Below are 15,836 nucleotides of genomic sequence, written 5' to 3' on the forward strand. Positions count from 1 at the left end.
TTTCACCATCAGAGAAAGATCTAGGCAGCGCTGCTATGGAAATATTTACAAAAGTGGACAAAGATATTCAATGCAGTAGTGTTTATAAACCAAACAATGTAATACAGTAAAAAGGGGAATAGTTAATATCACCTTTATAAGTCAAATAGAATAAAGAAATGTGAGGCAGAGCTATATAAACAAACAGAAAGAAGACTGTTTGGTATGTCAGATTTAAATGTACATTGTAGGGCTCCTGGCTGGCTCAGTTGGTTACAGCATGTGACTTTTGAACTCAGGGTTGTAAATTCAAGCCCCATGTTGGGTATAGCCATGACTTAAAAATAAAATCTTAAAAAAAATAAAATAAATGGGTGCCTGGTTGGCTCAGTCAGTTAAGTGGCTGCCTTCAGCTCAGGTCACGATCCCAGGGTCCTGGGATCGAGCCCCGCATCGGGCTCCCTGCTTGGCAGAAGTCTGCTTCTCCCTCTCCCACTCCCCCTACTTGTGCTCCCTGTCTCTGTCAAACAAACAAATAAAATCTTCTAAGAAAATAAAATAAAGGGGTGCCTGGGTGGCTCAGTGGGTTAAAGCCTCTGCCTTCGGCTCAGGTCATGATCCCAGAGTCCAGGGATCGAGCCCCGCATCAGGCTCTCTGCTTAGCGGGGAGCCTGCTTCCTCCTCTCTCTCTCTCTGCCTGCCTCTCTGCCTACTGGTGATCTCTCTCTGTCAAATAAATAAATAAAATCTTAAAAAAAAAAAAAAAGTAAAATAAAATATACTGCAAAACAAGATGTGCATTTTCACATTTTATAAAGATATTTATGTAATCTCTAAAGACACTGAAAAATATTTGCAAGCATTGAACTGCTAGAAATAGTAGATAAAGGGACTGGAGAGAGGAAGGGGAATCCTCATTTTTGTGTCTGCGTGCATTTGTTGCAACCAGCATATATTGTTTTTAGAAAGAGATTTCAAAAAAGAGTTCTGTTTTTAGAGGGGAAGATATTTACCCGTAAGCCCTAAAGGTATTACAGCCTATTCATTTCTTTTTGAAGCTGGTATCTCCATTCTTTGGTTATTGTATCTCTAGATCCAGTACTTTCCTGAGGCCCTAAAGGGAGCCACAGATGGGTCTCCTCCAGCCCTGGCCTCCTCCTACCAATCTCTTGCCCACAGCATTTCCCCTACTGTATTCTTCCCTCTGCCCATCCTTCTGCTCACTCCCCTCCCCCGCTCTTTCTCAGCCGCTTACCCCATCAGTAGGACCCTGCTTTACCACCGTGCCGTAGGACGCAGGCACCCCTGCAGATGTGCCTCTGCCCGGTGGAACAAACCTCCTGGTTTCAGTCCTCGGCCTGAGTGCAGAAGGGCAGCGGGCCGGATAAACGAGAGCGGAAGGGGAAGCGAGAGCACTCGCATGTCAGACGTACCCCTCTAAATACAAATCCCACCCACCACCGATGAGAGGATTTTTTCAAAACAAAACCAATCACACCAAATACAAGAAAACCACCACAAGCAAGTCACATGAGCGATTATGTTCCAAATGTGATGGGTTTATTTTATTTTACTCTGATGCAAAACCAAAGATTCCACTACAGCACAGAGACCAATATATTAAAAGGTCATGAAAAAGTGGCGTGGGACATGCAGGACGTGATGTACTGGAGGACCGGGTCATTTCCTTTGTAACATGACACTACACTGTCGCTGAGGAACACATTAAAAATAACACTGCGGAACTCAACTGAAATGTGGCACAAACATGACAACTTCCAGGCATGCCTTCAAGTACCTCCCTTTGGATGGACTTGCGATCTCTAGACTTCAGTGTGGGGAGGATTACAATTCTTTGGAAGAATAAAAAGTTCACACTTTTGAAATTTCACAGAAGAATTTTAAGGCCAAAACATAGTGGGTTCTCTTCACCTCCAGGGACAAATCGGATGCTTTATTCAAAACCACGTTAAGCTTCTAGTTCAAATCCCAACCCAACCTTGTGACCTCCTGCATTGAAGTTCTTTCCGTCGATTAAAGCTGACAGGGTCAGTTTGACGCCTGGGAAGAAGAAGACACCACAATCACTCGTTATAGCAAGAATTACAAGCTTATCTTCCATTTTCTAGAAACAACAGACAGAGTCAAGGGATAGATTACAGCCGGGTATGAGAGTTACAGGCATTCAGGTCCGAATAAATCAACCCAGGTTATCTATAATCCTCTGATCTGCAATAAGCAAAGCATAATCACGGCAAATCACCTGGAGTTCAGGGTTAAGAAAAATGCATCACAAGCCAGAGTGACCAAATTATAGTAAGAAATCTATAAAGACTTGTTAAGCACAGGCACTTGGATCGGTTTTACTTTGTATAAACAATCAACTGTGACAAAATGGTCTGAATTGACCTACAGTTGATTGTAGGTTTTATAGGTTATTTTCATTATTTCTCCATTACCTCCAACCCACGCTCATTGTTATTAATTCCTTTACTCACCCGGTCGAAGGGTCTGAGTATAACCCAGTCCAATCAGGCTGGCATTATTTACTTTAGCCTAAGATTAGGAGATAAAATAGAAACAGTTAGAAAATAATCAACTTCATAATATGTAAGTCCAGTACAACCACTATTTCATGCAGCAGATTTCCAAAACTAAAGCAAATTTGGGCCAATCTAGAACTACCAAAACTGAAAATTTAATTAATAAAAAGGTAGAAGTCTCTTCAGTTAATAGGACTGGTAGGGATAGTAGGGTCCTTGAGAATGCACGCTTAAAGGCCTCAAGCAAAATTTTTAAAACACTGTGCATCCAAACACCCCTGGTGTACTGAATTTTTTGAGATGTCAGCTTACAAACTCAGACCGTGGTTAGAACATGAACTCTGGTGAGAGAAGATCTGGATTCCAATCTTGACACTGCCACTTACTTGGGGCTCTGGGCAAGTTACCTGACCTTTCCAAGTCTCAGTTCCCTCATCTATAAAATGGGCATAAGGATACTACTCACCACATGGAGTAGTTGGGAGGATTAAATGAGATATTACACATTAAGCCCTTAGCACAGTACCTGAAATTTGAGAGCTCAATTAGTGTCATTATTAATAAGAATTACTAATACCAACAGGAATAGTAATCAAATCCCATGAATTTACAGATAAGAAAATTTTGAGGCCAAAGAGATGACTCCACAAGGTCAGACAACAGCCAAATAATTATAGGAAGAACTAGGACTAGAATCCACATTCCTGGACTTGAGGTATAATACTCTTTTCACTATACAATGACCAGCTCACTAAAATCAATAAAGAACATGCACACACACCAACCAAATCACAACACTCATTGACAACTTAGCGGAAACCCAATCTCACAGCACGTTCTTACAGACAGAGAAGTTCTATAGTCCAGCTTGTATTTAGCAGCGATGCCAAAACGGGTGTTGTTACTGCCAGCCGTCCAAGCAAGGTTTATTGACGTTTCTATCTTCTCGTTAACCTTCTGGTAGATAGACCCTCCAAATTCAGTGCCATCATTCCTATTTTAATAGTATAAGAAAAAGTCATACCTAGTTTGTACCACTCTTATGATATGGAAACAAATTCCAAGACTGTTTAGACAAGGATCTCATTTTCCAACTCCCCTATTTCAGCAAACTTCTAGTATAAATGACTCCCAAAGAAAACAAGGAACTAAATCCAGTTATGTAATTTATACTGGCTAATTAAAATGTAATTAACATTTGATTCATTTACTCAGCTCCCCACAATGTAAATTTCTTAGACATATGTCAGTTATGCACAAAGGTAGATACTTCAGGGAAATATGATCTATGAGTCTATGAGATGTTGAAAGAATTCAGAAGCCTGAAAGTATAGTTCAATAAAGATTTCTGCAAAACAAAAAACACAGCAGTACAAGAATAAGCCACTTCTGAACTTTACTTGAAACATCCCTGAGTCCAAAAGCACCACCCCCACAATACCTAGAGCGTACTGCTCTAGAGACATGCCTAAGTTATTGCTTTTAAGCATCCCAGAACTTAGCTCCTGAGTTTTCAAGGTTTTCCCGATTGTACTGTTTCATCAGTTTTAACGCCACTGTCTATACCACTGCTTGACTTTATTTCAGGCATCATAGTGACCTGGAATGTCTAGTGGAGAGCAATCTAACACTTCCAAAACACAGAGTTCTTCCTTTACCTTTTTTTTCCCTGGTATATTAACAGTGCCCAGTAGGCCAAGACATAAACTATAATTTAAAAGTTCAAATTCGGGGCGCCTGGGTGGCTCAGTGGGTTAAAGCCTCTGCCTTTAGCTCAGGTCATGATCCCAGGGTCCTGGGATCGAGCCCCACATCGGGCTCTCTGCTCAGCTGGGAGCCTGCTTTCTCCTCTCTCTCTGCCTGCTTGTGATGTCTGTCAAATAAATAAAATCTTAAAAGAAATAAAAAAATAAAAGTTCAAATTCATTTAACCAAGAGGATGCAACCTACAGAATTGAATCCAGGATTGCTTTGAGGATTTCTCCTTCTTATGAATGCCATAGGGCGGCTGGGTTGTGACCAAGAATACCAAAAGCCTCCGCAGAATCACTGGGGATGGTCCAGGATGGTCCATCAATTACACGGTTGCTCTTCATGATCCAGACCTACTTCCCGATACTGCCACGCTGAGTAAGGCACCAGAGGAAGCAGAAATATCTCCACAGGATCCCTTTTATCAGAAGGCGACCTATGCCCGGGCTCTCTCCCTCCTAGTGGTTCTTGTAACAGATTCTAGACCTCCTTAAAGTTTGGTGTACAGGCTGAGAGGCTAGTAACTACCAGTAGCACAGCACAATCACCAAGTGCACTAACCCTGGGCAGTGTTTTACTGATTGGGAAGAGAGTACAGTGAGGCTGGATGTCCACCAAAGCATACTAAATGCAGGAACGATCATTTCTAACCTTCTCGACATGCTAATGGCTACCCTCTTCTTGGACAACGGCACCAGTAAAGGCGGAATAAATTATAAACTCACACATGAGTGTGCAGCTGGAAGTCCGCAGCCTTGTAACCCAGGGCGAAATTATTCTGTGACAGTTTGGATTTGGCTGTGTCAAAACTCATCTGATAGCCAGCAAGCCAACCTTCAAAAGCTAACACAGCCCAGCCATAGATGGTTGGTCCAGAAAAATCAATATCAACATTACTGCCAAGACTGAAACAATCCCGTTTATACGAGGCCTTCAATTTTCCACTCTTCTTTCTATAAGAAATAAAAACATGAGTTTCTACTACCGTCCAGAGTAAGATCCCCTCTTTCCACCAATATAAATATTATTTTGATAAATGGCATACATATAATAAAGTTTCAAATGACTTAGCACTACAAATATAATTTTGTTAGGATTAGAAATGCATATACTGGGGCCCGTGGGTGACTCAGTTGGTTAAAGCATCTGCCTTCAACTCAAGTCGTGATCCCAGGGTCCTGGGATAGAGCCCCGCATCAGGTTCAATGCTCAGTGGGGTCTGCTTTTCCCACCACTTGTGCTCTCTTTCGTGTGCGCACTCTCTCTAATAAATAAAATCTTTAAAAAGAAAAGAAAGAAACACATATACTATTCTTACCTATTCTTCACTGTAAGTTCAAATGATAGCATATATCATGATTAATATCATAAAGGCATGAATAAAAGTATAAAAAGGAATAAGCTACCTCAGTATCAAATGGTCTGAATATATATTTATTCATGAGAACCCAAATTTCTTTAAATGTTTTTAAAATGCCAAATGCTATAAAACATAACACTTGGGGCGCCTGGGTGGCTCAGTGGTTAAATCCTCTGCCTTCGGCTCGGGTCATGATCTCAGGGTCCTGGGATCCAGCCCCACATGGGGTTCTCTGCTCAGCAGGGAACCTGCTTCCTCCTCTCTCTCTCCCTGCCTCTCTGCCTACTTGTGATCTCTGCCTGTCATATAAATAAATAAAATCTTTAAAAAAAAAAAAAAGTAACACTTGACAGACATACTTCACTTCTAAGTAATTAACCTATCATGAAGAGAAGTGTATTTTTCTTTTAAGGATACAGTCCTTTAGTAAACATATTCATTTTTCCTTAAGGTCAGTGTTTTCTCCCTGGACAACATTAGATGGATGGAAGAGACGCATATAATTCTGAAGAATGGTACTGAAAACATGAAATTGGTTTTTATCATCTTTGTCCTTAATCAGGCTTCTGAGAATATTTGTCTGGACGATAACTCAACTGTGTGGCAGGAATGATACACATGTTGTTACAGCTGAAGAAAAATGCCACTTTGCCCTTTTCTAGCACCAGCCCATGGGAGGCAGATAGGAAACAACATGACCCCTGTTTTTTAGACAAAGAAATTGAAGCACAGAGGTTAGGAGGTTTCTAAAGGCTAAAAAAGGACGTCGGTAGCAGAACTATTGCTTATAGCTGTCCACAGCCAGGAGATTACACTGTTTTCTTAAGAAATTAACCTCTCAGTGAAATACCACATCCATGAATCTTAGAAGCACTTAAGAAATATCTAGTTTTGGGGGTGCATGGGTGGCTCAGTGGGTTAATAAGCCGCTGCCTTCGGGCTCAGGTCATGGTCTCAGGGTCCTGGGATGGAGCCCCACATCAGCTCTCTCCTCAGCAGGGAGCCTGCTTCCCCCCATCTCTCTCTGTCTGCCTCCCTGCCTACTTGCGATCTCTCTCTCTGTCAAAGAAATAAATAAAACCTTTAAAACAAAAACAAAAAGAAGAAATATCTAGTTTTGGAACGCCTGCTGGCTCAGTTAGTAGAGCATGCAACACTTGGTCTCACAAGGGTTGTGAGTTTGAGCCCCACAATGAGTGTAGAGATTACTTGAACAGAAAATCTTAAAAAAAAAAAAAAAAAGAAAAGAAAGAAAGAAAAAGAAATATCTAGTCTCAAAACCTTCTAGCTCCTGAACTTTTCCTATAATGTGCCTCTGGACTAGCTTTGTATTTTGTTCATCTGTTCAATTTTCAAATCAAAACTTTACCCTACTTCAAAGGAGTCCTCCTATCTCTTCACTGTACACACAAGGTCCTCTGGTATTCCTAACAGCAACCTCCTAAGTTTTCCCTGGATCTAAACGTTTCATTGCAATTCCCCAGTCTAAAGTGCTCTCTCCCTACAGTCTACAAAAACATTTCAGAAAATGGGGTTTGGATAATTACCCTGTGTTCGGTACAAATATGGTATCAAGAGTCAGTTTCAACCCTTCAGCCAACTGAAAAAGATTTAAAATAAACAATTAGTAATTTTCTGGTTTTTTGACCAAATATTAAGTTACTTACTAAATTATGTCTTTATCCTTCCCCTCCGCCTTAACTCCAGGTTTCATCAGATTCTCTCACCAAAAATCAGGTTTAAATGTATAGGTTAAATTCTATCACAGCCAATAACATTAATTACAGTAAAATAACAACAAAATTCCAATACAACCAAGTAATCTTGTTACTCTCTTGAAATTACTGTAATGAGATAACCCAACATTTAACAAGTCAACCTAAGGAATTTATTCAGTTATTCATATGGTAGCGTGCATGTAGACATACCTCAAAAAACAGTGCCCTGTACATAGCAAATACTTAACGAGTATCTGCTGATAATTTTTTCTCTGTGAAGACATGATAGAATTTAGAAACAGTTTTCTATGGAGCCAATTTTGCAACAATTACAAAAAAAAAAAAATCAAACTACCTCACTATGAATAGTTTGGTTTACCCAGGAGAGGCTCAGTTATAAACAGAACTGGTCAGAACAAAGATGTAATGTGCTAATTATGCACTCACAAAGATGTATTTCTAGAAATCTAAGACATATCAAAGATGGCCACATGCAGAGAAAAAATATGGCTATTATCTAGGTTATAAGATCTCACTCACTCTGTATTTGGGGTTTACAGATCATTTTATCTGCAAGATAAATTTAACCTACAAATAACTCCTAATGCTTTCTCTTACCTTATTCTCCAAAGAGATTTCTGTTCCAAGAGTATTGTCTGTATTCCATTTCTGAGTGAAGGTAAGTCCATAGTTACAGACCTTATATTTGGTCTCTAGGTTGCCTGACGCTTTCCCTGTATCAGTGTAGGCATGACCAGAAGTAGAAAATTCCTGATAAGCAAGAAGAATAATTACTTTAAAATCAACTCATCAAACAGGAAAAATTTCAGAAAGTAGTGTTGAATGCATCAGAAACCAATACAGTTTGTTACCACAAAGTATTTCCTGCTTTCTTATTTCTAAAGTTTAATCAGTTTCAGATCTTTCCACTGTTACAGCTCTCTTACTGATACTTCTTGTTCCACATACTCTTACTAAAATGGGAACCTTAACTTCTTTCCTTTAGAACACAAATATCTTTACTGAATTGCCTTTACTAAAAAGAAGAAATATGGAATCTTAAACATTTTACTTTCGTGACTTGAAAAAAGATTACTCATTCTCTATCACATCTTTCAAACTATTTGTTAATTTTAAAGTCCTTAAAAATCCCCAAACACCAGAAAGGATTACCCACCCTCTTTTTTTTTTTTTTAAGATTTTATTTATTTATTTGAGGGGTTGGGGAGTGAGTGAGCATGCAAGAGCAGAGGGAGGGAGAAGGGAGCCACATGGGGCTCAGTTCCAAGGCGCTGGGATCATGACCTGAGCCAAAGGCATGATCCACCTTAACCGACTGATCCACCCAGGTGTTCCAGCCCTACCCTCTTTTAAGAGAACTTCAGTGCATTAGATTTTTTATTTTTATTGTGGTAAAATATATCTAACATAAAATTTACCATTTTTAAGTATGCAGTTCAGTGGCATGAAGTACAGTTACACTGTCACAAAAACTTTATTGCTTTGGACCACAAAACTATCGGGAAAACTTCTGGTATAAACAATCTCAATACTTGAAAGTATGGACCCATTTTTCACAACAGAACGGAATGGCATAACTTGTCTTTCTCCCTTCTCCACCATCTACCTTTTAAAGTGCTTTCTATCAAATAGTTACTATGAACACCTCAAAGTATATCCTCCTCCCTAGTTAGGTGTCGTTTTAGTCATATGACAATGAGCAATAGGAAACAGATCTCCCTCTAAAAGGAAGCAAACAGTCAACACCTGTCACTGACAATCTATGAACTGTCAAGAAATAAACCTTCTGATGGGCCCTGTTTTCAGAGAACATTTCTGAAATGCTGCCAGCAGTCATGAAATGCTGCCAGCCCTGAGCAGGTCTGTGTCACTGCCCGCAATATGAATCCTTTACCAAATAGCCTGTTCCCTAGCTCTAGCTCTAAGGCTGATGAAACAACTGGGAAACTATGATCTGTTTATCAACAGCACGCAGGAAATTTTCCAAGAGAGTATCATGCTGCACACTTTAGGGCAAGACCTCAGCACAAAATGACAAAATGTGAGTCATGTTTAATAGTCCACACAATGCGAGCACTGCTTTCTTTAGTAAATCCAACTTTCCAGTGTTTTATTTTTCATATATGTCCCTCATAAACTTGAAAGTATAGCATAGATAAACCTCAATTTCTGTGTTAGGAAAACTTCACACACACAACTAAGGTAGAAGTGTAGTTAGTCTACATCTTTTCCTTGTTACCATTATTTCTTAGTTTGAAGTTCTCTCAAAAGTCTAAAATACCTGAAGAACAAATCTTAAAGAAAAGGCCAGAATTTTTCTAAGTTAAAAAGTTTAATTGCCTCACCATTGCTTTAGTTTTTCTCTAACTTCTTCATTAGATCAAACAGTGCAAAATACATTTATAACATGCACATAGTATCTACAGCTCTACAGTAAAGGCTAGCATGCAACGAAACCACCAAAAAAATGTTATGTGAAGTAGATGGTATATAATACAAATATTAAGTGCAATCTAAGAATGGACTGCAATGGATGAATGGAGCAATGGATGAAATTTATCCTAAATCAATACCAGAGACCAAAAGCAGCCATAAAAGCAAGCACACAAATATGCTCTGTTTTTCTTACCATCTAAATGAACAGTCCCACACCACAGCAGCATGGAAAGGAGATAAAATTTTAGTCGATGATTTTTGCAACACAAACCTAACTTGACCAAATTCTGAAACCCTATTCAGTTAGTATAATATTTCTCTTTTAACAGAACCATGTAACAATATGCCATCCAGCAGTAGCTGCATATGTATTTGTTTACCACTACAAAAACCCAGGAAGAAAATGATAGTGACAAACCAGGAGTATGAGACAAAGTATCGTAAGAATTCCACATTCCTTTAGCTCCTTTTAATTAAATTATTGTTATCTGGAAATAAAATTAGCACTGGTTTAAACAGGTAAATACTAAAAAGATATGCTATATGCTATCGGTGAGCAGAAACCAGAGAATACAGTGAATGTAAAGTTAATCTATTTGCCAGATTTACTGAATAAAAGTTCTGGTTATTCTGGTTAATGGTACTTTGAAAATATGCCTGTATCCTTTACTATATTCTTAACTTCCAGTAAAAAAGACCTTACAAACATCCAATGAAAACTGTAGATTAAGCCTTTGTATGAATTTAGCTCTACATTTGTTTTGACCAATCATGCAGGGACAGACTATAATTTGTTTCTGTAAGAGGGCAATAAAACCTACTTGAACCCATCATAATGGAAGTAAGGTTTTTAGTACCCACATATGTATTCATGAAAGTATAAAGATACGATATGGGTCAAAAAAACACATATATTTTATATCTCCTGAGAATAAAACTCAGCATATTCTTATTATGAGGGGAAGAATTCTTATTATTATTCTAATTATGAGAACATTTCTTCTCTCCCAAAATTCAACCTGATTGTCTAAGGCGAAGGCAAAGATGCTCACTGAAATCTGAGAGTATGACAAAACCGTAGGGAGGACAGCATAGTGCCAAATGTACACTGACTCACAGATCTAGACTAAACAATTTTTTAACAGGTTCCTTTAAGTTAATTATGCTACATCTATTAAAATTATATTGGATACTCACCACTCCACTACAGGACTTGGTTTTCAGATCTATTTTGACCATGCCAAATCCTAGGCGAAAAGAAAAATACAGTAATATACAAAATGTGATATTCACTCCAGTTTTTTTTTTTTTAACAATTTTTATTTTATTTGACAGAGAGAGAGATCACAAGTAGGGAGAGAGGCAGGCAGAGAGAGGGGTAAGCAGCCTCCCTGCTGAACAGAGAGCCCGATGCGGGGCTTGCTCCCAGGACCCTGAGACTATGACCCTGAAGGCAGAGGCTTAACCCATTGAGCCACCCAGACGCCCCTTCACTCCAGTTTTTACAACTTAGAGATTATGAAAACAGTCCATATACCCTCTATATGGAAAATACACAGTATCCTCATCAGGTGAGAGTTCCATTAAAAACTGAATTATGAAATAAGTATAATTTTTAAGCTCTCAAAGAAAAAAATTATCAGAAAATATTATGCTTATGTAAGTATAGACTTAATTATACTAGTTAATAAGAAAAATCAAATGTATATGGCACAAAAATTAAAAAACTATATTTTAAAAATCAAAAACAGGGACACCTGGGTGGCTCAAGTCATTAAGCATCTGCCTTGGCTCAGGTCATGATCCCAGGGTCTGGGATCAAGCCACACATTGGGCTCCCTGTTCCGTGGGAAGCGTGCTTCTCCTTCTCCCACTCCCCCTGATTGTGTTTCCTCTCTTGCTGTGTCTCTCTCATCAAATAAATAAATAAGATTTTAAAAATATATATATCCATTTGGGATCAAGAATATGTTACATCAAAGAAGTCAAAAGTTTTATCTTCATGCTCATAAAAATACCCATTATTTGGAGGAGAAAAATGTACCCCCCACTTTAACTGTCTCCAGAACTGGCCAGAAGAGACAAAAGTATTACAAATTTCTATTACTTCATCTTAGAAATAACATTAAACATGCAAATGTATATGCATGCATATTTGTATTATTTGCTTTTAACGCTTGTAAGGCACTCTACCTCTAATTGAGTAACTAATCTGTTGATAGTTATCCCCTTAAATCTTGTGAAGTAGATTAATATTAACTTAACCTCATTTTACTAGCACTGCATCTTGCATAGTAATAAGCATTCAACACTAACCCTTACCCCAAATTGGAAATGTACAAAAGCACACCTACCATATCCTTTATTGAAGACATCCTTCGCGGCCTTTCCTAGGTCACAGTAAGTCGGCGTGTTACACATATCTTATGAAGAAAAATAAGGACAAAGGAACAAAAAGAGCCATTTAATATTTACTCACCCAAAGTCTTAGTATTTAGCCCTGTGAGAAGAGGTGTACGGTTTTCTCTGCCTGTGCATCATTAATGCTCACACCCTAATGCAAGCAAAGTTAGGAGAAGGCATTCTGCTTCTTTACGAAGAACTTTCCAGGGGCGCCAGGGTGTCTCAGTTGGTTAAACAACTGCCTTGGTTCAGGGCATGGTCCTAGGGTCTGGGATTGAGCCCCACATCGACTCCCTGCTCAGTGAAGAGCCAGCTTCTCCCTCTCCCTCTGCCTGCCACTCGGCCTACTTGTGCGCTCTCTCTCTCTGTGTCAGATACAAAGAACTTCCCAGAATATGGCATAATAAGAGGATTTTTTTCATGAGATTCACAGAGATCATCTTTCTGACTGCATTTCAAAGAAACATTTCTCAGAGGCTGAAGAAGAAGCTTTGTTAAAAATTTTTTTTCTTGGGGCGCCTGGGTGGCTCAGTGGTTTAAGCCGCTGCCTTCGGCTCGGGTCATGATCTCAGGGTCCTAGGATCGAGTCCCGAATCGGGCTCTCTGCTCAGCAGGGAGCCTGCTTCCCTCTCTCTCTGCCTGCCTCTCCATCTACTTGTGATTTCTCTCTGTCAAATAAATAAATAAAATCTTTAAAAAAAAAAAAAAAATTTCTTTCTTTCTTTTTTTTTTTTTTAATTTACTTGACAGACAGAGATTCACAAGTAGGCAGAGAGGCAGGCAGAGAGAGAGGAAGGAAAGCAGGCTCCTTGCTGAACAGAGAGCCCGATGCGGGGCTCGATCCCAGAACCCTGGGATCATGACCTGAGCCGAAAGCAGAGGCTTAACCCACTGAGCCACCCAGGCGCCCCAGGAGAAGCTTTGTTAAATTGGACTTTCTACTTTAAAAATCTATATATACATATATATGCAAACTTTACATTAGAAAAACATTTCTTGTGCTTTTATAAAGCCAAGAGCAACTAAAGTGACAAAGTAAAACTGTTTTGAAGAACTGTAAGAATAGATGCATTAAAAATCTTCAGGGTTAACATTTTTGCCACTGTGAAACTCAGCTCTTTTAAAATATTTACCATACTAATTGGAATGCATTCATTCAGAATATGTTCTCTCTCAAAGCTCTTTTAAAAATAAAATTACATAATCTTACCCATTAACCGCAAACAGGATAAATTCTACCTGCAGCAATTCTGCTTACCAAAAACTGGTGTATACTCTAAAGTCAAAGCCTTCAAAAATCAAAGGTGCCTTCAGTTTTCACCTTACCTACTTCTACTGCAGATATGGCTCTCATGTTGAAGTTCTCAGAAGCTCTGTCTACATGGATAAACATACCACCCCTCTGCCCTCTTGTCCTGCAAACAGCCTCAAGAGCCACATCTAGCCAACTGTAGAACCATCTCAAGCAGTACCATTAGTCCAATATCAGAAAAATACAAGAAAAATCCAGAGCACCAGCTATCCCATGAAATTACTGTCTGAATTATCTACACAATCAAACTAATAATTACTTATATTCAGCCTGGCTCTTAAGCTGCCCCTCTACTAAGTTTCTGCCTATACCATCATATCTGAACACAACATATGCTTATGATGCACTTTTTTTTTTTTTTAATTTATTTGTCAGAGAGAGAGGAGCAAGAGCGAGCACAGGCAGACAGAGTTGCAGGCAGAAGCAGAGGGAAAAGCAGGCTCCCTGCCAAGCAAGAAACCCGATGTGGGACTCGATCCCAGGACGCTGGGATCATGACCTGAGCTGAAGGCAGCTGCTTAACCAACTGAGCCACCCAGCCGTCCCTATGATGCACTTTTTAATTGTGATTTAAAATTTGTTCCTAATCTAAACCTGTCAAATATGACAGACATACGTTAAGAGGGTGAAGTATAATACAAAATATATATATAAAAGAGTATAGTAAAGGTCAAAGAGAAAATAACGACTCACACGGTAATAAAACTTTGTCCTAAGTCAGGGTTTCAGAGTTCACTTCCAGGGCAATTCTTTTACAATTCAATTTCCTGCATTCAAATTATCAATTCTAGACTATTTACACATTGCCAATGCAATCTGATACTACTCTTTTATAATTTCAGCCGATGCTGGTATCTGATGTAATTTGCCAGAAGTCTAAACATGAGGAGGTTGGTATAGAAAGGCAGGCCCTATATAGTCAAATAAAAATGTTAAGTCTTTACAGTCTGGATTTTCATCTACTGACAAGAGAAAAGATACACTTAACTGTTTAGAAACATCCATCTGACGACAGTCTTTTAGCATTTTGCTCTATTTTTTCAAAGACACTTTGCAAAAGTGTAGCCGGTTTAGTTTACTAAGTGATCTCAATTCTGCCTAGTTCAAGCTTACTTTTTCAGGCCCGTGATTCTGATGGAAAATGCACTGCTGGTATGATCAAGCAAAAAACAGAGAAGACAGAGACTTCATGTCACTGGGGAGTCAAGCTATCATCACACATTTCTATCAGCTCTACAAAATGCACCCGTTGCTCGTTGGCATGCACAACGCACGAGGTTGCTGTAGATGCAGACAGCCGGGGAAGGGTTAATTAGGTAACACTGCTTTACACAATTACTAACTTGACAGTCAAGAGCCCCTTTTGTTCCCCGTTTCGCCGCCTTCAGCTGCACACACAGCATCCTCCCCTTGGCGATAAGGAGTGCTACAGGGCTCCCCTGATACTGGACAACAATTCCAGAGAGGAAGCTGGGGGCGGAGGTGGGGGGTGGGGTGGGGTGGGTTTAGGGTTCGAGGACCCAACTTCCCTAGAAACCAACCTCCTTTCTGGCCTGACGCCTACAAAGTCCAGCGGGCCCACCAGCAAGGGAGATGGCGCTCCACGCGCCGCTCCCCACGACAGCGTCGCGGCTCCATCCCCTGAGGCGGTCAGGGGAGCAAGGTCCCCTCTGCCGTCCGCAGCCCGCCGGGGCCCACGCCCCGTGAGGCTCCTCTCTCCCTTCCGAGCCCCCCGGTAGGCTCGCCTCCCGCTCGTCCCCTGCTCGGTGGCGGGCCGCTACCCACCCCGGCCCCACCGTGCTGCGGGCCGCCCGGCCCACGGTCTCGAGTCCCCTCACCTCCAACTAGAGGGCCTGGCTCCGCTCTGCCAGGGCAACGCTGAAGGTCTTCTTCAAACCAACGCCGTCCGCGCCTGCGCGGCCTCACGCTCCCCCGCGGCGCCTGCGCGCCCCTACCCGCCCCTCCCGCGCACGGCGTTTGCGCCGCAGTGTCGCGCCGGGGTCGCGCGCCGCGGGTCTGAGCGCCGAGAGGAACTTAGGACCCAACTGTCCGGCTCCGTGTGCGCGCGTGCGCGGGAGAGCCCGGCGAGCAGGTGGCAGGAGCGGGAATCGACGCCGGCGGAGAGGCCCGGGGGACCCACCTCTGTCCCTGAAGGGGCCCGCTCTCGCGAGAACGCCCGGAGGTTACTAGTTACTGTTGCCATGGGAGGGTCTGCGGCGTCGGAGAGGACCTGGGACGCCCCCGGCGGATGCTGTGACCGGGCCTGTTTGTCAGATGCCGAGAAGATCTTCACGGGAATTTCGTCTCCGGAG

The 15,836-nt window shown here is 40.9% G+C and overlaps 1 protein-coding gene across 4 annotated transcripts; it reads right to left on the reverse strand.

The window, feature by feature from the left end:
• Positions 1-1,517: 1,517 nt before the first annotated feature.
• On the reverse strand, positions 1,518-15,492 carry VDAC3 (voltage dependent anion channel 3). Of its 4 annotated transcripts, none has more exons than XM_004775706.3 (10): positions 15,363-15,492; positions 12,164-12,232; positions 11,007-11,056; positions 10,003-10,005; positions 7,971-8,123; positions 7,182-7,234; positions 5,000-5,227; positions 3,366-3,516; positions 2,478-2,535; positions 1,518-2,040 (listed from the first exon to the last, which is right to left on the reverse strand). In XM_004775706.3, exons 2-10 carry the CDS (start codon positions 12,228-12,230, stop codon positions 1,949-1,951), a joined length of 855 nt encoding a protein of 284 aa, XP_004775763.1. In that variant the 5' UTR covers positions 12,231-12,232; positions 15,363-15,492; the 3' UTR covers positions 1,518-1,948. The 4 variants fall into 4 exon arrangements, with proteins under 4 accessions (XP_004775763.1, XP_004775764.1, XP_004775765.1 ...); XM_004775707.3 differs by lacking the exon at positions 15,363-15,492 and adding an exon at positions 15,066-15,234; XM_004775708.3 differs by lacking the exon at positions 10,003-10,005.
• Positions 15,493-15,836: the final 344 nt, after the last annotated feature.

The sequence above is a fragment of the Mustela putorius genome, unplaced genomic scaffold (assembly GCF_011764305.1).
Source record: "Mustela putorius furo isolate JIRA1106 unplaced genomic scaffold, ASM1176430v1.1 tig00003976_pilon_pilon_pilon, whole genome shotgun sequence".
In the NCBI taxonomy this organism is placed as follows: domain Eukaryota; kingdom Metazoa; phylum Chordata; class Mammalia; order Carnivora; family Mustelidae; genus Mustela; species Mustela putorius.

Bases quoted from the DNA above. Each gene is read 5' to 3' on its own strand.
- VDAC3 (XM_004775706.3), bottom strand. From the start codon at position 12,230: ATGTGTAACACGCCGACTTACTGTGACCTAGGAAAGGCCGCGAAGGAT. The intron at 5,228-7,181 runs GTAATTATCCAA...TATTTCTTATAG, and splicing joins ATATTTGTACCGAACACAGG to AAAGAAGAGTGGAAAATTGA. The intron at 2,536-3,365 runs GTAAGAACGTGC...TCCTAATCTTAG, and splicing joins ACTATAGAACTTCTCTGTCT to GCTAAAGTAAATAATGCCAG.